At 36.0% G+C, this 23,638-nt stretch overlaps 1 protein-coding gene across 6 annotated transcripts in view; it reads right to left on the reverse strand.

The window, feature by feature from the left end:
- The window catches only part of Lrp1b (LDL receptor related protein 1B), a 1,890,041-nt gene that overhangs the window by 298,893 nt on the left and 1,567,510 nt on the right, over nucleotides 1–23,638 (reverse strand). For all 6 annotated transcript variants that reach the window (XM_040745299.1, XM_040745298.1, XM_040745301.1 and 3 more), the window contains exons 44-47: nucleotides 14,439–14,631; nucleotides 13,862–13,987; nucleotides 9,573–9,701; nucleotides 7,138–7,257 (exon numbers count right to left, since the gene is read on the reverse strand). In XM_040745299.1, the coding sequence (XP_040601233.1) occupies nucleotides 7,138–7,257; nucleotides 9,573–9,701; nucleotides 13,862–13,987; nucleotides 14,439–14,631 (568 nt within the window). The remainder of the gene's footprint in view (nucleotides 1–7,137; nucleotides 7,258–9,572; nucleotides 9,702–13,861; nucleotides 13,988–14,438; nucleotides 14,632–23,638) is intronic.

The following is a 23,638-nucleotide window of genomic DNA, read 5'->3' on the forward strand; positions in this document are numbered from 1 at the left end:
GGCAAAGGAAATTTAAAAACAGTTTATTATTGACTCTATCATATGGTTACTAGTGTTCACTTTTATGCAGATTTATAATGAAAAGGAAAAAAGTGGGGCAAGGAAAAATACAAATCATACAATTTGAGGAGTAAGGGGTTCTAGGAAGTGTAAACACATGAAAGAAAATCCTTATATTAAATGGAATAAAGGGAGTGGTGACCTCAGGGCAAGATCCTATCTAACTAAACTTCTAATTTAACAAAAGGAATTTTAAATAAAGCTTAGAGTCAGGTGTGGTGATGCATGGCTTTAATGCCAAAGCTCTAGATGCAGGAGAAAGGAGACCTCTAAGTTTCAGGACAGCCAGGTCTACAAGAGTGAGTTCTAGGATACTCAAGATTAGTCAACGAAGGGAACAATTGAAAACAAGATGGTGATATATTTAAAAGAAGGGAGCATGTTCCAATTCCAGCATGCATTAGCAATTGGTAGCTCCAATAATGTGGTGCCGGCTTTAGAGTCAAGGAAAGAAGAAAGGGTTTATGTAATCCTACTTCATGGCCACAGAAAGCTGCATAGCCACATGTCTAGGATATTTATGCATAGAAGCTTAGTCAGGTCATTGTGTGAACCTATAAATTTGAAACCTGAATTGCCTTGGAGGACCCAAAATGTTTGAGATGCCAGAGCCATGATAAGGAGAGCAGTAAAGGAAGTGTAACCAGTTCAAGAGAAAGCAGTCTGCTGTAGTCAACAAAGCTTAAAGGATTTGGAGATCTGAAGAGCACTTTGACAACAGAAATAGAGATTGCAGATACAGAGTATGGAGTTTGTCAAGCTAGTTTTCTCGCTTGCTTTGGTTCAGTATTTAATCATTATGCTCCTCTTTGGGATGCTAATGCATGTGATTTTATATATTAGAAGTATGTGATCTGCTTTATAATTTGACTTTATAGTGTTACAGTTAAAAGATTTCCATGTGCTTCAGATGATTGTTTGGACTTTTACATAAATTTGATATTATTATAGATGATGGGAATTTTTGAAGTTAGACTAAATGCATTTTATTTATGATAATGGATGCAAGGCTACGGGAGTCAAAGAGTGGAATCTGTAAATTTGAACAAAAATAGTCACCATAGCGTTTGGTGCTATTAGGAGGTATGGACTTGTTGGAATATGTATGGCCTTTTTGGTGATAGAGAGTCGCTGGGGGTACTTTTGAGGTCTCAGATGATCAAATAACTCGTAGTTTGATATACTCTTCCTGCTGCCTGTGAGTCCAGATGTAGAACTCTCAGCTACCTCTCCAGTACTGTGTCTGTCTGCATGCCACCATACTTTGCACCATGATGATAATGAACTGAACCTCTATTAAATAGATGTTCCTTTGTAAGTGTTGCTATGGACATGGTGTTGCTTCACAGCAATAAAACAGTAACTAAGCAGTAGCACTAAGTTCCAATGGCTTCTTTTGAGGAAAAACATTATGACACAGGTTTTCCACATATTTTGTTTAATTACTTTTTAATTACTTGAAGCTCTGCTTTCTTTTTTTCTTTTTCTTTTTTTGGTTTTATGAGACAGGATTTCTCTGTATTGTTTTGGAGGCTGTTGGTCCAGCCCGGCTTCGAACTCACAGAGAGCTGCCTGCCTCTGCCTCCCGAGGGCTGGGATTAAAGGCATGCACCACCACAGCCCCGCTCAAGCTCTGTTTTCTTATTTTTACCATTATCCACTTCAATGACTTCTTTCCAATGTGTTCAAGATGGTTTGAATCTATCTGATAGATAGTATCCATTTTTGGTCTCAGTTCATTCCTTCCTTCTTTTAAATGTTTATAAATTTTCCTCTGTCTAAATGCAATATTTTATAATTTTTATTGTTTTTAAACTTTTATAGATAATGTAATATAACTTACTTTGAAAATACATTAGATGTCCTGAATTTGAACCTTGGGTGACATTAAAGTCAAATATTTTTCAGTAAGTTGTGCAGCTACACAAGGCTTTCCTGAAGCTCCTGAGTCATTTACACATATTTCATTCTTTTGGAGCCATTTCATTCCAACTCTATCTTACACTTTTCTTTTTCTTTCAACAATTTGTAAAAGTTTTCTATATTCATTATCAAAAATGTCTTACTGATCATTTTCTGTCTTATTTATGATCTCATGTCCCCATGATTTCATTAACCTGACTTTCATCAATGTGATAGAGAAATGACCTCTGATTCACCAAGATAAATTGTCACTTATAGTTCAATCCTGCCATGTTGCTTTCTCTGCAATGCTTAAAATGCAGAGTGATTAGCCTTTCCTAAGTAAAATGCTATCTATCTATCTATCTATCTATCTATCTATCTATGGAGAGTTCTACAGATACAGCTGATCAAGCTTGTGGAAAGTCATGAAGTCAAGACTGATTCAGAGCTGTGGAGCCTCCACAGGACAAGACTTGGCCCTCTGTATGTGGAAGACAGTTGTGAAGCTTGGGTTATCTGAGCATTCACTGGTAGTAGGACCAGGATCTATCCCTGTTGCATGAGCTAGCTTGTTAGAGACCATTCTCAATGAGGGGATGCCATGTTCATCCTTATCACAGGGGAGAAGGGCTTGATCCTGCCCCAACTTAATGTGCCAGATGTTTTTGACTCCCCATGGGAGCCCTTACCTGTTGTAAGGAGTGGATATGGGGTGGACAGAGAGCCAGGATGGGGGTTGGCAAGGACAACTTTGGTTGGAATGTAAAATGAAACTTAAAAAGTAAAATATCCTTAAGGGGATCTTTTTTTTGTACCTATAATGAATATACTTAGACTTTTATGATTAAATCTTTATTTTAGAACATACTTTTGTGGCATGTTTGAAAAGTAACAACACTTTATTCTCTCTGAGATTTTCTCCTTATTAAGTATGAAAATCAACACTTCTATTTGAAATCTACTACTTGAGCTCTGACTCTCCGGGTCTTTGAAATAGCTTTATTTGCAAGTTTCCAAGGTTGAAAGTGAGCTCAACTCATTATCTTATCCTATTCCTACATAAACCAATGTCCACAATGATATCCTGGAAACATGGAAGCAAGCAGTGGAGCTTAAAATTGTCAGTGTCCCAAAAGTTTAAATTTCCTGAGAGGAAGAAATATATATGTCATAATTTGGTGTCTCAGTTCAGGCTGGTATATTTTACTCAGAAATTGTGTTCAGTAAATGGTGAGACTGTTAAAAGAACATTGCCTTAGAAATACATGTTAAGTCCAGTTTTTAGAAAGCCTGAAATACTGCCATTTTACCTACAAATATTGTTACTACATTTGTGGTCCTCAATGGGTAGTGATTTTAAAACTGGAAACATTAACATGTCATTTATATAGATATGTATTTTCTGAGTATTATTTGTCATTCAACATAATATTAATAACCTCACTCAATTTGATTTTATACTTTAGTTTTTGGGAAACTAAGGTACAAATCGATGAAGTTGCCTTATAAAATTTAGGCAATAGCCAGCCAGTGGTGGATCAAATCTTTAATTTCTGAACTCGGGAGGAAGAGGCAGGCAGATTTCTGTGAGTTCCAGGCCAGTTTGGTCTACAAAGTGAGTTCCAGGTCAGTCAGTTCTGTTATACACAGAAACTCTGTCTCCACAGGAAAAAAATTAGGCAATAATAGTTGAACCAGGAAGAATAATTTGAGTATCTGCTCTAGTAGGCATTTGAACCTCTTAGAAGAGAAAGTGGGTGGTACCCTTGAACAAATTGGTACAGGAGACAGCTTCCTGAATATAACACCAGTAGCACAGACAGTGAGATCAACAATTAATAAATGGGACCTACTGAAACTGAGAAGTTTCTGTAAGGCAAAGGACACAGTCAACAAGACAAAAAGGCAGCCCACAGAAAAAATATTCACTAATCCCACATCTGACAGAGGGTTGATCTCCAAATTTTACAAAGAACTCAAGAAGCAAGTCTCCAAAACATCAAAGGACCCAATTAAAAAGTGGGCTGCAGAACTAAATAGAGAGTTTTCAATAGAGGAGTCTAAAATGGCTGAGAGGCACTTGAGAAAGTGCTCAACATCCTTAGCCATCCGGGAAATGCAAATCAAAACAACTCTGAGATACCATCTCACTCCTGTCAGAATGGCTAAAATCAAAAACACCAATGACAATTTATGCTGGAGAGGATGTGGTGAAAGCGGGACACTCCTCCATTGCTGGTGGGAGTGCCAACTGGTTCAGCCACTTTGGAAATCAGTATGGAGATTCCTCAGAAAAATGGAAATAAACCTACCACAAGACCCAGCAACTCCACTCTTAGGCATATATCCAAAAGATGCCAATTCATACAATAAAGATGTCTGTTCCACTATGTTCATAGCAGCTTTATTTGTAATAGCCAGAACTTGGAAGCAACCTAGATGTCCCTCACCCAAAGAGTGGATAGAGAAAATGTGGTACATCTACACAATGGAGTACTATTTCAGCAGAAAAAAAGTAATGGAATCATGAGATTCGCAGGCAAATGGATGACACTAGAAGAAACCATCCTGAGTGAGGTAACCCAGTCACAAAAATAGAAACATGGCATGTACTCTCTCATATATGGATTTTAGACATAGATCTGGGGAGTGCCAGCCTACAATCCTATGGCCAGAGAGTCTGGGAAACAGAAACTTCATTTAGTGGCTGATCGAAGAAGAGGCAGACTCCCTTGGTTAAGTACTGAGCTGAACTCAAGAAAGCCAGTAACAGAGAGGGAGGACTGATGATCAAAGGGATTAAGACTGGGCTGGTTTAACCCCCAGAAACAGCTGAACGGACAAAGGTTAACTCTTGAATCCCAGGCATCAGCCTGGGAATCCAGCATGGGACTGATCAAGACCCCCTGAATCTGGGTGTCAGTGAGGAGGCCTAGGTAATCTATTGAGCCTTGGGCAGCAGATCAGTACCCATCCCAAGTATACACATGGACTTTGGACTCCCATAGAACAATGTGAGGTGCACTCTCACCCTGAACTCTTGGGGAAGGGTCTAGGCCCTGCCCTATATGAAATGACAGACTATGGACACCCACATGGAGGGCCTCACCCTCCCTGGGGGAATGAGGGGATAACGGGGGGGGGGTTGGGGGGAGGGCACGGGAGGAGGGGAGGGAAAGGGAGAGGGACCTGGAACTGACTTGTGAAGCAACCTTGTTTCTTATCTAAATTTAAACTGGAAAAAAAAAGAAAAACATCACCCTGATTAATATCACAGAAACAAACTAGAAAACTATAGGCAGGGAAAGCTGTAGAAACTATATTCAATCAATGCATAAAGTGGATAGACTAGGGAGCTATTCCAATTGACAATTGGAAATTTGTTCATATATTCATTACATGATTAATGAAATATACAGTAATGAGACATCAGTATCCTATAGGGCCTCAACTCTGCCCAAAACCTACAGGTAGAAAAGGAATGCTAAGAGTGGGATAAATAGTCTTCCCCAGGGAATAGCATACCAACTGGTTATCTAATTTCAAAGGTCAGTCCTGAAAACATAGATACATATAAAACTAAGCAGAGAAGGCTTTTCTGAGGAATACATATATATATATATATATATATATATATATATACACACACACACACACACACACACACACACACACACACACATACACACACATCACTTAGTGCAAAAAAGGAAGTCATGAATTTCAAAGATACATGTGAGGAGATTGAAAATATGAAAGGGAAAGGAGAAATGATATAATTATATTATAGTCTCAAATTAAAGAGTATCAGCAAGTTTCATGGGATGTTGGCATATTTTACAACAAAGATGAATCTCAAAGGCGTAGCTTAAGTGACAATAGCAGGATATGAAAGACTATGCATACAGTATGACATAGTTTGTGTGAAATGCCTACAAAAAGCAAAACTATGTTAGGCATTGTGAATGAGGATTAAGAATTTCTCAAATAAACATTCTGGAATTTTTTATTATAATGAGTGAAAAGTTACATAAATTTTCTAAAAGTCATTCAGAATATTTAAAGCAAATGAAGTATATGGCTTGTATAAATATGTGTCAATATATCTGCTTATTTCTAAAGACTAGTTCTAAGTATTTTACCCATCCTTTGGGAAATGGAATGATGGGAAAATAAAGCAAAGATAGTCATTCTCAGAACAAGAAATTCAGTGTTGAATAATCTGATATAAACACCCTAATAAGAAGTAGTGGATTATTAAATAAAGATAAAAATAAGTAGATTGAATAGGAATTTTAAAAGGAAAATAATTGAAATATGAGCTAAGTACGAGACATTAGAGTTCCATTAAACTTTTTAAAATAAAGTCATTTTGACTGATTCGCAAAATGTTTTCTTGCTTGCATCAAACTGTATGATTGTACCTACTTATCAGCCTTTCTCCATAATGTTTCCTTCAGGTAATCTTTCATAATCACTGCCCTCTTTCACGTTCTACAGGACAAGTATTTTTCATTTAACATATGATGGAGTTCATGATATTCTCATATCCCCAAGTCTGACTTTCTTTCTTTTGTTCTTTTGTTTTGTTTTTCAAGACATGGCTTCTCTGTCTGTTCTGGAACTAACTCTTAACCAAGCTTGTCTCAAACTCACTTAATCCTCCCAATTGCTGGGATTCAAGGCATGCACCACCACTGCCCAACATGATTTATTTTTCTTAACATAATGATCTACAGTTCTACCAAAGTCATTTGTAAAAGATGTCATCAGATGTTTTCATAGCAGTTTTTCTCAGGGACAAACTTTGTGAAAATTTAATAAATATGTAAATGGAATTCTTAATTTGTCTAGATGAGAAAAAACCTGGAGCCAGATATAAAGAAAAATGCTGGGAGATCAGAGACAATGAGCAAACCACTGCCACACCTTACCTCCTTAGCATTTCAGCAGACAAGAGAGCCAGTTCCTGTTTCTCCCTGCTTATATCCTGTTTCTGCCCAACTACTTCACTTTCTGTCTGTCTGTGCAGAACTCCAGACCTCTATAGATGACTAGTGGCAAGCTCCATTCTCTGACCTTCAGACAGGCTTTATTTGCACAAGAAAGATATCATCACATAAACATCTATCATAATGTCTACTATTGTAAGGCTGATGTAAAAATATTTACCTTTACAATCCAGTTCATCAGAGTTATCTCCACAATCATTTGCACCATCACACAGTTTTCCATGAGGAACACAGCGACGATTGTAACAAGGTTTAAAACCATTTCGACAACTTCTGTTTTCTAATGAAGAAAGATTGAAACTTGTTGCTAGAGGTCATAAGGAAATATTTCCAGAATTTGGAAATTTTGTAACAAGGTTTAAAACCATTTAGACAACTTCTGTTTTCTAATGAAGACAGATTGAAACTTGTTGCTAGAGGTCATAAGGAAATATTTCCAGAATTTGGAAACTGTGAATAAAATGCCCTTACTAATGGACTCTGAATCCATGAAGCAGTGCTATGCTATGTGATAAGTGAGAGGAACACTGTTCATCAGCCACCAAGGAACAGAAGTTCATACACTCACTTGAGTTCTTTAGACCAGGTGCTTCCTAGTCTTTGATCTAGGATTGTATCTACCAGTTGTTTCTCACACTTCTCCCATGCTCCACAGGAGTTAAGATACAACATATAATCAATCCAGAAGAGAAAGTTTGTATCTCAGAAGTAATAAAACATTCTATGATCCATCCATTAATTCATCCATATTGGCAAGAATTTTATAATAAAAAGATGAAAAAGCTTGAATTTCTAAAATAGAATCATCAAAGAATCATAGAAATTTCAATAAACTTTGACATATAAAATCCATCAGGTGAGTAACATTTTCTTTAACTACCCCTTAGTCAAAGAAAATATCAAATGGGAATGTTTACAGTGCAACATGCCCAGAGTCATGGGATATCTTAGATGAGTGCCAAGAAAAAAACATATTGCTGTCAGTGACAACATCAAAAGTTGCAAAAATATGTAAAATAGAATACTATAAAATAAGTTCTAGCAATACAGCTCACAGCACTACAAAAGCAAGTATAAAATAAATCCAAAATTATATGTAGCAAAGAAATGCAAAGAGCATAACAGTATTGAAGTAAATAGGAACTGAAAAAATACAAAACACACATGATAATGCTTAATATATAGAATATAAAGGAACTCAATAGCAAAAACCCCAAACAATCCGACTTTATACAGCCAATAGGTCTAAATTAACATTTTCAAGAATAGCCAAAAAGTGTATGAAAATTTATTTAATGACTATGAACAGATCACAAGGCCAACCACTTTGAAATATTATATAATCTTGACTATCAAGAATAACATATAATGAATGACTAATAAGGAAAAAATAAAAGGTAGCAGTTTCCAGCCAATATGAACAGAAAAAGAAATACTTATGTATTTATCATTATGGAAATTATTATGAAAAGTTTTCCAAAATGAGACATACATTTAGCATATTAGTTAATGATCTTATTGCATATTTATATTAAAGGATGTAAATAACTACTGCATAGCAGCATCTGCATTAGTATGTTTACTGTAGCACTATTTGCAGTTGTCAAAACAGGAAATCAGACAAGGTGTCAATCAAGGATGAAGTATTAGGAAAGCACAGTCTATGTATACAAAAGATTACTAAGAAGCTTTTTACAAAGACTAAAAGTCTGTCATTTGCATCGAGAAAGACAGAGCTGAAAGGGAAGATACTGTATTAAATGGGAAGATAGTACATTAAAACCAACACTAAATGTTGTCATTATATAGGAGAGATAATCTATTTCTCAAGAAAGTAGAAAATACAGTATGTCACCCACATTTTCCATGGCCCAGAGATCTAATTCTGTTGGTCTCATAAAGTTAAAATAAGTAATAGTATTTTCAACAAAAATCCAGATCTTTACTTGTACAGTAAAGATCACTGGAGTAGCGCATGTAGATCCTCACGGATTGCTACCACAGAAAAACTAATCTCTTTAAGAAGATGACTTTCACTTGACACCAATGTGGGGGGGGCAGTTCATGTGATGTAAAGCCATGTTTCTTGTGGATCATTGCTAACACAACCAGTTTCCAAATCAAGGGACACTATACCCATGGTGATCCTGGAAACAAAATGGAGTGAACAATACTTTGACCTCAGTAAAACATGCTTTTGGCTGAGGGTGCATCTTTGCTAAAGGGTAAGTCAGTCTGTAATATCCATCACTCATGGATACTTCTGAACTATATGTTTTGGAATATGAACCTAAAATTATTGGCAAATAAAAGTCAGAAGGCAGTTTATGAAAAAACCATCCTATTCACTTTTAATTTCATGTCATGGATAGAAAACCATAACAATATTATTCACTGACAACCCTGTAACTGGTTAGATAATAATGTGTTTCATTTTTAAGACAAGCAAAGTCTAGTCGATTTGCCTCAGAGATACATGTCAATGAGTGACGTGAAGGCGATTATTCACATGAAATAGACACAAACACCCTTGAAATTACAAAACCAAATCCTAAATATTTTTGTACAATGACAAAGTGCTCATTGAACACTTACCGCAATAGAGTAGTTTCTCATCTGATTTGTCCTTACAATGAGGGATGCCATCACAGGTGAGCAGATAGTCAATACATTCCCCATTTCCACACTCAAACTCAGAATAGATATTACAGGAAGAGTTTTTAGCTGAAACAATGAAAAGTAAGGATTTGTATAATGATACTTATTTGATAATATTAGCGTTGCATTCTTTAAGTTAAATTATAATATAAACATATAAAATGAAGTAAAGAACTGCCAGCAGTTCCCCACATTTCCTGACTGAAAATGAGAATAAACATTTTCTGTCTTTTTGAATTTACCTTTGCCAGTCTTTGGTGAGTTGTATGTAAAGTATGTTTTACTTTTATTACTATTTTTTATGCTTATTTGTATGTTCTGTTATTATTTGCTGATCACATGTGTGCAGAGGAAAACAGTAGTTAGAATTTGATAACTGACATGTAGAGAAGCTATCGTAAAATAATTTCTTTTAAGAAAGTGCCAATTACTTAGGTGTGGTTGCTCATGCTTCTAATCCCAGAACGTTTGAGCCTGAGGCAAGAGGATTACAAGTTCATGGCCTTTGTGGATCATTGTGAGTTCAAGACCAGTCTAAGTTGCATAAAGAAATCTTTTTTCAAACTTCAAATAAAATAGCCAATTAAGTAAGCTTTGTGCATTGGAACAATGCACTGGTGTGTTCTTACTATTATATATTCCCCCAAACAAGAAAACATTTCCAGGAAGAGAGGGCTATTTCTGAATGACGGAATGAAATCACCATAAGCAAGATGTGGTCCCTACTTGAGGTACTTCTAATTGTGTCTTCTCAACTTTCTGCTGTTGAGACCCAGTAGCCAGTTCCTACTAAAAACTAGAACTGGAAAAACACATGCACAGTTGCCTCCTGCCTAGAAGTAGTTGGATGGAGAAATAGTTGGCAAAAGATAAAAGAAATATAACTTCAGACAGCTTGGGACCTGATACCTACAATATCTACCACCACTGCCATGCCATCAAATCTCAAATACCTAGAGCTCTCCTTCCCTCCCTGCCTTCCCCCCTCCTTCTCTCCCTCCCTCCATCCCATCCACCCTCTCTCTCTACCTGTTGTGACTTGCTACTATGTGCAAGTACAGGTCAATAATTACAGGATACAAAATACCTTTTCTGCAGCTGAGTTATACCTCAAATGTGCCACATGTTTCCTCTTTTAAGGGTTTTATTGGAAAAAGAATTTAATGACTTATCTTTAATCTTATAAAATAGACTCAACAAACTTTTGTAATTTAATTTAGTGTGTGAAATGTCCTGGTGTGTGTTTGTCACACTTTTTGTTAACAAATTTTTTGTCAAAATCAAGTCATATTAATAGTTCTGAATATAGTTATTATTGGTATATATAGGAGGTACAGTTCAGTTTCATGGATTATTATCCAATATTTTGAAATTTCAGAAATGTTCTCTAAAGTTTCTATTAATACTACTTGACATTCTCATTGTTTTTATTCTTCCTTAAAATTTCTCTAATCTTAATATAATATTTATGTATTAGCCTGTATCTAAATTTTCTAATTTAATTCATTTATGCAAATTCATTCAGTGTGAACTCATTTTTAAAGGAACTTACCAGCCAAAGTAAAATATCATTTCAGAGGATGTAACAGAGGATTTAAACCTAAAAGCTACTGGTAAAATTAAAGGGAAATATATTAATAATAGGACTAATTTTGATGGGAAAAATTTATCTTACATCATGAAATGAACAAAATTTATATTGATATATTAGTAGTAGTGATTGTCTTGTTTGCTTTATATACAACTCATGTACTTAAATTATATTCTTTAATTTTTATTTATTTTCACTTTTGATATTATAATACAAATCTTATCATTTCCCTTCCTCTTGCCTCCCTCTAAACCCTATCACCTACCCCTTCTTTTATTCTTTCAAATTAATGGGCTCTTTTCATTAATTGTTGTTTTATGTATATAATTCTAAATCTGTAAACATGATTCACTCCATTGGCGTATGTTACTTGTATGTGTGTTTTACATGACACAGCTAGAGTAACCTCAGAAGAGAGGACCTCAGTTGAAGAACTGACAGGGTCAGGCTAGCCTTTGGCCATTTTTGTGAGAGTCTGCTAGTTTGATGATTGATGTAAGAGGACCCAGCTCATGGAGGACAGGGCCAACCATGGCAAAGGGGTACTAGGTTGCTTAATGAAGCCAGATGAGCAAGTCATAAGCAGTGTCCCTCCATTGTTTTTGCTTCAGGTTCCTGTTTCAGTTGCTACTCTGACTTCCCCCAAAGATGAACTGTAATTTGTGAGATAAAATAAACCATTTTCCACAATGATGCTTTCAAAGAGTTTTATCACTGCATCAGAATGAAAATAGGATATACATATAATTTAAAAATAAATTATGTGCTAGCACAATTCTTGCTCACATTTGCATTTGATACAGAGCACTGAAGGCGTCCTGTTTCTTTCCACAGACAAGTTTGCTTTTTCCTCTCATTCTCTTACATGGCAAGTGCTTTAGTGAAGTCTGCTTGCCCTTCTTGTATTTGCAATGGTTCTTGATGAGGTTAACAATGCTGTATGAGAAGCAAATACCTAAATATTTTTTCAACAATTGAGGCAACAAATGGTTTTCTACATTTACCTTGAAATATGTGTTAACAAATAAAAGAGACCACTAACATTCATAAACAATGCTAGTGAATCAATCAAGGTATGGCCATAAATGTGTGAAAAATATTCTGGTTTATCATCAATGGACTGACAAGTAGAAAGTCACAGCTTCTTTGCAGTTTTGCTAATGGATCATGTAATTTCAAAACAAACACATAACTGATAGAAAATGCCTCCATAGCAATTTGCCCCCATGAGGAACCCAGTGCCACACTTCAGTTCCATAGCAGTGCAACTCTGCATGTTTAAAATAGTTTCAAATTGGCCTCTCCACCTCTCAGCAGCAGAGTGTAGGAGGTAGCCTATTAGGGGCAGTTAAATATAAACTTTGGTGTAGTAACAGGCCTGTACTGCACACTGCACACTCCCATTGCTGTTTTTATCAAAGACATTACCTCAACCCTAGCTTGTAGTGTGACCTGTGAGAGAAACATGAATGATTGTGATGTATGACTGATGTTCCAGGTATGCATGTGTCATCAGATCCTGATTATTAGGACTTTACCCACAAAAGCAAACTGAAAGACAATGCAGATAGTGTTGATCTGTTCAGACAACTGCTAGGCAACAAAGAGTTCTAGGGAAGTGAGGCCCCCTTTATTAAAATCCTTTATTTGCATCAAAATTCAGTAACTAGTTAAAACATCTCTCCTTTGGTCTATCACAGTCGTCTATAAAGCTAAAGTTATATTTTTCCTAAGATGTATCCTTGGTTTTGGTACCTATTCACAAAACAAAAGACACTTAGCAAATGAGAGAAAAGATCCTCCTGGTAGATAAAGGGTGTATGAAGATAAAGATGAAAAGTACTTATTGCCAATGAGGTAAATGCACCCACTTATGTTAATTTCCTGACAAGAAAGATGAGAGAAAAGAATACAAAGGGGGAAAGGGAGATGTGTCAAAATTGGCACATTTTGAAAATCAGTTCACTGATTTCCAACAAGATGTTTCACTTTCCACCTTTTTCACATAGATAGGACAAGTTTCAGTGTTAAAGGGAAATTAACCTTTTGTACGCAGCTTGGTAATTTTTCATGGTAATATTGAAACACTAGAACCATTGTTTATTTTGAAAATTTAGCTGTTAATAAGGGTGTATTATAATGGTACTAATTACAGACTGCAATGCCTTTGGGAAGAATAAACATTGTGCAAGGCTGGAAAGTTAGATTCTTTAATTAACAGTTTGGAAATGATTACAAATAAGCTGCATGAGCCATTCTCTCTCCTTTACATACTGCCATAGACTATTGAGGAGGTTATTCCATGGCCACTGATCTCCTGCATAAATTTTAGTTCATTTCAGCTGTAATTAATTTCATAATTGTGAGAGTCTCAAAGACACAGCTATAATTTGATAGATGAGCTTGTGTGCAGGAACTTCTGTGGCTCGTCCTAACAGAGTCAGGCCTCAATCACAGTGACTCCTAAGTTATTTTCTTGGATATTGCTACTTATCACAGGATGCTACAAGAAAATCCCAGCGTACTGAATTCTTGCATAAACAGATATAAAATAAATGAACCTCTGCAAATTTATGAATGCCATAACACAATATCAATATATTTTAAGCATATTACACACATTACCATTACTTACTCACACATCTGTTGTTAGCTAGCAATACTCTGTCCCCTCTACAGGAGCAATTCACTCTTCCATCAGGTGTTAAAAGGCAGAGGTCATGGCAACCTCCATTCAGTAATGCACATGGAGAGAGTTCACCTGCAATGAAGGATTCCATGAGTAACAGAAAACTGTTGAACTGCCTTAATTTCCAGGACACTCAGACAGTTTGAGAATGTCATGGCATTATGAGAGTTTTTCCTACTTTAAACCACAATTCTGTAAGTAATCCAATGGCTGCAGAAGGTCTAAACCAAGATGATAACCTAAGAAAATTATCGTTCCAGAAACAAGTTAGCCCTTAATTTCAAAGATATGAGAAAAAAGGGACAGTGAAATAGACCTTAAAAATAATTAAAACTTAAGTTGTTCTTGTGTAACCAAATAAATTCTGTAGAAGTTATTTAAACATTTAAGACAATTTGGATAACCAAGTAGTCAAAGTCTGAATATTATATCCCAAAATACATGATCACAAAATATATATTACCACGAATAACAAAGAGGTGGCAGGTTGTACAATTAGGAAATAGTCCCTATAACAACTTACAGCTATTGGTGTCATTAGCAACAGCTATGATTCCCATTGGCTGATGTGGAATATCAGAACGAAGAATTTTTGTTTCTCCTCCTGTGTACTTGTTGGAACGCAAAATAGCTCTTCGTCCCCAGTCAGACCAGAAGATATAATTGTCATAAACCGCCAGACTAAGAAAAGTTCCTGGTCCTGACTTGACAATCACCTGAAATAATAAAATATAGTTAACACGAACATGTAAATATTAAGGCAGTGATATCAACTTTTGCTCCAGAAAGTGAGAGATGAAAGTCCATCAGTTATCAACAGTAGGGAACTTTACATCAGAAATTCTTTGACTGAATCACCACAGTATGTTTTGTATTATATTTTAACTGTTTTTGTGTTCATCAGAGTATGTCGCAGAATAAAACAAAAGCAAAGGATGAGTGAGAAAATCCATATCTATTGAACTGTGGTTTAAAAAGTAACATAAACAAACAAAAGATGATAGAAAAGTATTTCTTTTGGAAAAAAATAAGTGAGCCTATTCACTTACAAACGACAAAACTTTGTAAATTAAGCACACAAGATAAAGTAGTTTTAGAAGTTGAAAATAATATGGGAATTGAATAAGAATTCAAAAACTAAAATCCCAATCCAATCAAATGCCATTCTCTTTAGGAAATCCCATGCCAACCTAAATGAAATCCTTCAGACATTTTGTAGAAATTCATAAGCTGCCTTTAAAATGTATGCAATAAATGCAAAGGATGTGGAAACGGAAAAACAAAACCAAACATGCAAAAAAGGATAAAACAAACAAACAAAAACATTGTTTTTGGAAAACAAATATGACTATACTTAAAGGTATCACAAAATAATTTTTATCAAGTCAGTATAGTATTGGCAACTGATAGAAGACATCAGTAGAAGACTAAGACAATAAAGGCCACATACATCCATACTATGGCTAACTAATCTTTGACAAAAGCACAAAGCTTAGTTAAAGAAAAATATATGTGAATGAATAGCATATAAACAACAATACATATAGATGTCTGTACTCTGTGTATAATTTATCTGAAAATAAGTCCAAAGACCTTAGGAAATACTTATTATGTCCCTGGATCTCACAATGGCTGTATTTTTTAGTGTAATTCATTAAAATTAATTAAGTCAATACATTTTAAAATATTGCTCTTTAAATAAAAATTGGCAAAACAAGAAAGCAATCAACCTAAATTAGGAGAAAAATATTTTCATATTATAAGTGTGACAACACACTTGTGAATATAAGTGTAACAAAAGACTTGTCAAAAGAATTCTTAGAAGTCACTTTGGAAGTCAGTATGGAGATTTCGCAGGAAAATGGGAATCAGTTTACCACAAGACCCAGCAATTCCACTCTTAAGCATATACCCAAAAGATGCACATTCATAGCAGCATTATTTGTAATACCCAGAACAGGGAAGCAATCTAGATGCCCCACCACTGAAGAGTGGATAAAGAAACTGTGGTACATTTACACAATGGAGTACTATTCAGTGGGAAAAAAACAATGGAATCTTGAAATTTGCAGGCAAATGGATGGCACTAGAAGCCATACTGAGTGAGGTAACCCAGTCACAAAAAGAGAAACATGGTATGTATTCACTCATTTATGGATTTTAGACATGAATCAGAGGAATACCAGCATACAATCCCACTGCCAAAGAGTCTAGGAAACAGAACCTTCATCCAGAGACTGATGGAGGCAGAGGCAGATAACCATAGACAAACACTGAACTGAACTGAACTCCTGGAATGCAGTGTCAGAAAGAGAGAACTGATGGGCAAAGGAGTTAAGAGTGGGCTAGTTTAACCCACAGAAACAGTTGACCTGAACAATGGGGAGCTCTTGGACTCCAGATTGATGGCTGTGTGGAAAGCATGGGACTGACCCAGACCCCTTGAATACTGGTGTCAGTGAGGAGGCCTAGGTAATCTATGGGGCCTTGGGTAGTATTTACCCCTGGCGTACAAATATACTTTGAGTGCCCATGCCACAATATGGGAGGCTCTCTCAGCCAGGATCTTGGGGGAGGGCCTAGGCCCTGCCCTGGATGAAATGACAGTTACTGGAGATCCACCATGGAGGGCCTCACCTTCCTTAGTGATCAGAGTGGAGATTGGGTGGGGGACTGGGGGACCTGGTGGGGAGAGGGAGAGGGAGCTGGAATTGTCATGTGAAACAAGATTGTTTCTAACCAAAATAAAAAAAAAGAATTCTTAGAAGTCAATAATGCAATGAAAATTGCAATTACAGATGTGGGGAAAGGGTAACTATCATTCATTACGTATGGGAGTGCAAGCTGGTGCAGCCCACCTGGAAATCAGTGTGGAGAATTTCCCCAAATCTAAAATAAATCTACCCTGTATTCCAGCTGTACTGCTGCTCAGCATGTATGAAAAAAGTGCAGCCAGTGGATGATGAGGCTGTGTATCCCAGGGGTGTGTGTGTGTGTGTGTGTGTGTGTGTGTGTTTGGTGGATGACTGTCACTTAAACTGGAATAATTTGTAACTTCATTTGAAATGTTTATCGTCACAACCCTAGATAAGTGTAGTTCTTCTTTTTTCATCAATGGAGCTACTTTTTCAAGACGAGACCATTATAGAAATTCACAACTGCTTAAAATATAAGGAGTAATGTAATGGACAAAGGTGTGGTCAATCCCACTTTAAATTTGCCACCCAACTTCTACATCTTTAGTTAATGAACACTGAGGGAAAGGGGATGAAAACACTTGCTAGGTGCCAGAGCAGTAAGATGTTTTCTGTGAGATAGTCTTCTTCACATTACAGGGGTGCTGCCCCCATGAGATTTCAACAATATGTTTGCTTATACTATTCTTAAACAAAGCACCAGCTACCATGCCAATGAGAACTGGGGAAATTTCATACACCCACAAGCCTATATAAAAAGTTATAGGTAATTAAGAGATGTCTTCTCCAGTGATTAACTCCCCAATGGTTATACAATCCCAAGTAGTTAGCCCTAAACACATATACTGAGTTACATTGAATAAACTCAGTGGGTGGTATTTATAAATTTGTACGTATGTGTGTAAATATATAGAAGTAACAGTAACAAGGCTAAGAGGTCATGAATTTGAAAGGAAATTGGAGTAACAGTTGAGGAGCTGGATAGAGGGCAGAAAGGGGTAAAATATATAAATATAGTACTCATATGAAATTTTCAAAAGTGGAAAAATGTTGTAAAATATTTATGGGCCACTAAAATACATACGCTTTGGAGAAATAGATACAACATTAGAAATATGTTAATTAAAAGAAAAATTCTATCTCTATTACCTTAACTACATAAAAGAAACTTATGAAGTTACTAACAATATCATCTTTTCTACAAACCTGCCTTATTAATTCCAAAATGCCGTCTTATAACCTTTTAACTAAAACAATTGCTTCATTGTTGTATGATTATATGAGTAACTTCTGTTCTAGAAATAAGTGCGATTAACATATAATTTGATTTAAAACTACTTTGCTATTTTTGCTAATACTTTGATTCATTTGATCTGATTAGAATGTGGTATTCTATATTATTTTTCTCATAATATTTTCCAGGCTGTTTTTGATCTTATGATTCTCCACTCAGAGATTACTGGCATTCAGGTGTGTGTACCATACAAAAGTGATATTTGGTCTTTCTAAGAGATTCAAGATGATGTCAATAATTTTGGAATACATTTGTTGAGAAATAATCATAAAAGATGAAAAAAATGTAAAAATAAATGAATAATCCTTCACACCTAATATTGTTCAGCACTTAAATGTGTATTTCTTTGGGTCTGCTTTCATTTCTCTGTAATTGGCATTTGTCTGGTTTGAACTTGTGTAGATCTTTTGTATGCTGTCATAGTCTCTATCAGTTTACATGTGTGTCAGGTCAGTAGTTTGTGGATGACAGCTCAGATCTTACAATCACCTCTGCTCAGATCTCAGCCCACCGGATGTTGTGACTCACAATCACAGTTGGTCTCCCCCATCAGTTAATACGCTTGCAGATTGACCAGCTGATTGAGGTGACCCTACTAAATTGTCAACCAAGGTTAACCATCACAGATGCATAATACATAGTTTCAAATTTTAATAATGGTGGCTATAAATAATAAATGATATTCTGATCATTTTTAATGCTATGAATTGAATCTTGAAGAGGTTAAATAATTACCCAAAGTCATCTAAAGCTGCTTCTGACTCAATACAACCAAGGTCTAAGTTAATTGTTATCTAAAGATTTGGCCTAAATAATAGGGACTAGAAAAGTTTTTTTCATAGAGTTAATCTATATTTGAACCTTTAAATTAGAGATTTCCTTGATTTCATCAGCATTATAATTAATGTAAACATTGTAAATATCCAATCAACATTTTTAAATGAATAAGAATGAAATTTTTTAAGTTAGATGTAAATCAAAACATTTTAATGGGTAGTTGTGGTTATCAAATGTCTATTTCCAAGATAACATCTCTTGTTGGGTTTAACACTGATTTAGTTGGCTTGTTACTTTTCAGTGTTTGCTGATACATCAAAGGGGAAAAGCAATATGACATAAACTATAATTACACATATAATTTTCAATAGATTTCACTAATAATGAACCAAACTCCCTCCATCTCATTTCTGATTAAAGCTCAATCATGCATTCCTATCTCCATATTAAATATGTTTACCCAAACTACCCTAGCTCTGTATCTTGCAAGCCTAATCAGCATCTTTAAAGACAATGCAAGAGCATTGTCATCATGAATTTCTGTTTGCAGTATTTAACTTACAGCATAGTTTTCATGCACTTTCACTTAGAACCTATAAATAGATCTGTTTTTCAAAATAAGTCATGGTTTTCAGAAAATTTGTTTCTGCACTGACACTTAACTCTACGAATGTTCTCACAGATAAACAATTAAATTGATTTTGAGAATATGTTTTATAGACCTAAAATGTATGTGTCACAAATCCATATGTCTACCTTGTGCCTTTTGACTCTTGGGATTAGCATCTGCACTGGTATCTTTTCTATTGAAGCATCAAAAGCAATCAATAAAGAAAGAAATTTCAGATTAACACACATACAATATAGTCTCTATACCATCTATTGTATGTTAAAGCAAACAATATAATAGTCAGACAAATGGAAGGCATCTAAAGGCTCTAGCTGATTTTCCCTCTGAAAAGATCATAAATGATCATTATGGGAAATGAAAGATTGTCCAGGAACACGGCTGTATACCAAATAAAGAAATGAAGTGCAGTTGATTTAGACTTGAAAATAACAGTGATGTGGTAAGTCAGTGATTTAAAACTGATAAAAATTTAATGTAACAATAGATTATTTTAGTTTTGGGAAATAGCTGTATTATTTAACAATATTTAATACTGAAAATTAGAAGTCATTCATGTTGGACTATACTCGAAAAGAGTAATGTTGAAAGCATTCCAAAAACATCCCTATTGTGCTTATTGTGCTCTCAACAAAGCAAGCACAGAAGCTTATATACCAACACGATGAAGCCTCTTAACCCTCTGTTTTCCATTTGTGTCATTAGAAATTCTTAAAGCAGTCAGTTCAATCTTCCAGGTCACTGGCCTTCAAACAGTGAACAATAATGCTATTTTCTCTCTCTCTGAATTCCTCACTATACCTCAAGTTTTCATGATGACTGAGTCAGTTAAGCTTGAAGTAGGAAATACATAGTGTGTTGTAATTAAGATAACTGGAAATTATATTTGTTAATGTTAATTGTCTACATGATAAAATCTGAATTATGTGGGGGGGAAAGCCTCTGGGCACACATGCAAGAAATTATTTAGATTAGGGGAGTTTTGCCGCTGCCTGTGTAGAATTACCACTAGATTAAATAGGAAGAAACCATTTGCCACCCGTATCTGCATCGTATTTTATACTCTGTTGAATGTCAGCTAAAATCTTTGGAGCATATTCATTGCAGACCACTAGTTTCTACTAACTCAAAAGCTAAGAATGTTATCAAAGAGCCTCTGAAATCTACAGAAGAGATTACTCATTTTGTGTAACTCAGCTGTGTGCTGACTGCACCAATGAACCCTAAGTACATTGATTTATGAGTGTCTTTCATTCTCTGACTAACAAAACATTATATAGCAAATTTCACTGAGAAGCATGCCATTCAGAGCCACAGAACTTCTGTTTCAAGTTCAAGTTCATTCATATTTGACTCAGAAAATATTTCAGCCCCCTTTGAAGAAAACGTTCTGTTTTATTTCAACATTAAGAAACAGTAAATTTGAGCCGGACGTTGGTGGAGCACGCCTTTAATCCCAGCACTTGGGAGGGAAAGGCAGGTGGATCTTTGTGAGTTCGAGGCCAGCCTGGTCTACAGAGCAAGTTCCAGGACAGCCTCCAAAACAATACAGAGAAACCCTGTCTCGAAAAACAAAAAACAAAACAAAACAAAAAAAACAGTAAATTAAAAAAACATAAAAGGTGTCATTTCAGTGAGTTTTCTAGATGTTGAATTTGCTCCACAAACATCACCTATGAAACCAAAATTCCTTCTTTTATAAATCAGTGCTTGGCTATCTAAGACAAATCCTCCTTTTATCCAACCATCCTCTGTGTGCCCAGAGAACGGTTCTCATGGTCATTGTAACAGTCAATAGAAGACAGACTAAGAGCTCCTGTTGGCATCCTCTCACCAGGATTTAAAGGCTTGGTACCTGGAGTCTTATGATTTCTGGAACCCGTACTCAGGATATATTTAATATTCAATAATTATTATTATAAGTTGTGTGTAAATGAGTGGTTAAGACTATGTTCCTCTGCAGTATAGGTTTAGTTCTTGTTTTGAACATGTATAACTAACTGAACTTGTGAGCTGTGTATGCACAGAGACACATTATTTTTTTGTAAAATGATGTCAGCAACATCAGTGCCTTTCTGAAGAAATACATACAGCTCCCTCAAAAGTTCATACTCCCTAGGTCATTGTGTAAATGCAACTCTCCTGACTTTTTAATATTTTAAAAGAAGTGTAAAAAGCTAGTCAGAGAAGTATATTAAATCAAAATCTCCTATGTCCATGTCACACAGGAATGCCAATCTCACTATTTCAAGAGAGGTTCACAAACTTTAAACAACAGCCAAGTATTATTTTAGATACTATATTGAAAGAAGAGAGTCCTGTAGAATAATAGCCACAGAATCTACAAGACTCAGGGCAATGGTACCATATCTAAGAGGAGTTTCAGTGAGTGTTCAATGATGATGGTGTGCCAGAAGCCAAAGGCCTTGAACAATAACTCATGCAATGATCACTTGTGGATCGGACTGATTGAACAAAAGGTATACTATGTGACACATTGCAGTTTTCAATGCCACTAGAACAAATGACGAGGTATTGGAGAGGCTGAAAAGACAGAAGAGTGAGGTGTTTTGCTTGTTTGTTTTGCTTTTAGTTAATTTTGCGAGTTTTTTGGGGGTGGGATCGAGAAGGATGCTGCAGGATGAGAAGCAGATATGGGAGGATTGAGAGATGAGGGAAATTAGGGTGCATGATGTCAAATTCCCAAAGAATCAAGAAAGAATTATATCATTTAATTTGGAAACACACTGAGAACCATGATTCCAACAGGGAGTGAGGACACTCACACTTGCTATACCATAGCACTGGAGTCAGGCAGTTTGGGTCCTTATTCAGGAAAAAAACTCTGGGTCTGGTTATTCAACTTGTCTTTCTTCTAATTTCTTCAACTATACAGTAATAGGAACTACATTTATTGTGGAATTTTAGAAAATGGGGTCAACAATATGGAGGTGGAAACTTAAGTAAAGACCACAGAAGAACACTGCTTGCTGGCTATAACTTCAAAGCTTGCTCTGCTTGCTTTTTTATATCAGCAAGGACCATCTGTCCAGGGGTGCCACCACTTACAATCAGTTGGGCTCTTCCACATCCACCATCGTTCAATGAAATAGCCCCTCACACTTGCCTGTAAGAAAATTTGATGGAGTCATTTTCTCCATTGAGGTTCCTTTCCAGATGATCCTAGCTTAGTTTTAAGTTGACAAAATGAACAAACAACAGCAAAATAGCAGAACATGCTTTGTGTGTAGAATAACCAGAACAACAGTCTTCAGATTCAACCAACTACTGTCTCAAAATAAAAAAAAATAATAATAAATAAATAATGAATGAATGAACTAATGGAGATAGATGAGGCAGACACCTTCAAAGTGTTAACAGGCATAGGGAGACAAGAAAATGAAAGCAGGGGGTTTCCTGAGACAATGTGAGGAGAAATGGTGGAAAATCGTGTATGCTTGTATCAAACTGCATTAATTACGGGAAGGGGAGGACCCAGGGGCCCTATACAATACTTAAATCAGAGTCCGTTCACACTTCAGGCCCTGCTCCATCCTAAAACCAAAAAGACTTTCATTTTCTCTGCTGCATGGTTCTTGTTTCACCCAGTAGTCAATCCAATCCCAAGGAAATATCACAGCCATACCCTAGACAGATCCCAGTACCTGATATATAGAACAGACAAACATGTGTGTACGTACACGCGTGCTCATGAAAACATGCACGCACACACACACACACACACACACACACACACAGGCACACGTGAGCGCACGCGCATGTCAAAAAAAAAAAAAAGGAAAATCAGAAGCAAGAATTGCACATGCTCCCTTAAAGCCAAGAGAGAAATTCCTGACCGGCCTCTGTTGGAAGTCAGAGACACTCCTATAACTGTACTCAAAGCAAAGTGATACCACACAACACAGCAGAATTTGAGCAGACTGCTTGAAGAACACTAATGCTGACAGTGTTAAACTCTGCATAGCCACATTAGTTCGTTTCTTTAAACTTAATACAAACGCAGCTTTTCATTGTCAGATGCTCCCATGTACACAAGACTTACAAAAAATATACTCCTATGTGTTTTCATCTTTATCTTTTGTCATGGGAATTTCAGACATGAACCTGTCCATGTCAGAGAGAAAACTCTTTCTTCCCTTGGAACTTGTTTACATTTTACCGTATGAACACGAGAGTTGCTCATCCAGGTAAACAAGACACAGAAGGCATTTTTTATTGTTTTTGTTTATTTGTTTTTCATAAAATATCACGCAGAGAAAATGACAGTTGTACTGGTTGGAAAAACCAAGCCTGTTAGCACACTCCTG

The sequence above is a fragment of the Mesocricetus auratus genome, unplaced genomic scaffold (assembly GCF_017639785.1).
Source record: "Mesocricetus auratus isolate SY011 unplaced genomic scaffold, BCM_Maur_2.0 Super-Scaffold_100004, whole genome shotgun sequence".
In the NCBI taxonomy this organism is placed as follows: Eukaryota; Metazoa; Chordata; class Mammalia; order Rodentia; family Cricetidae; genus Mesocricetus; species Mesocricetus auratus.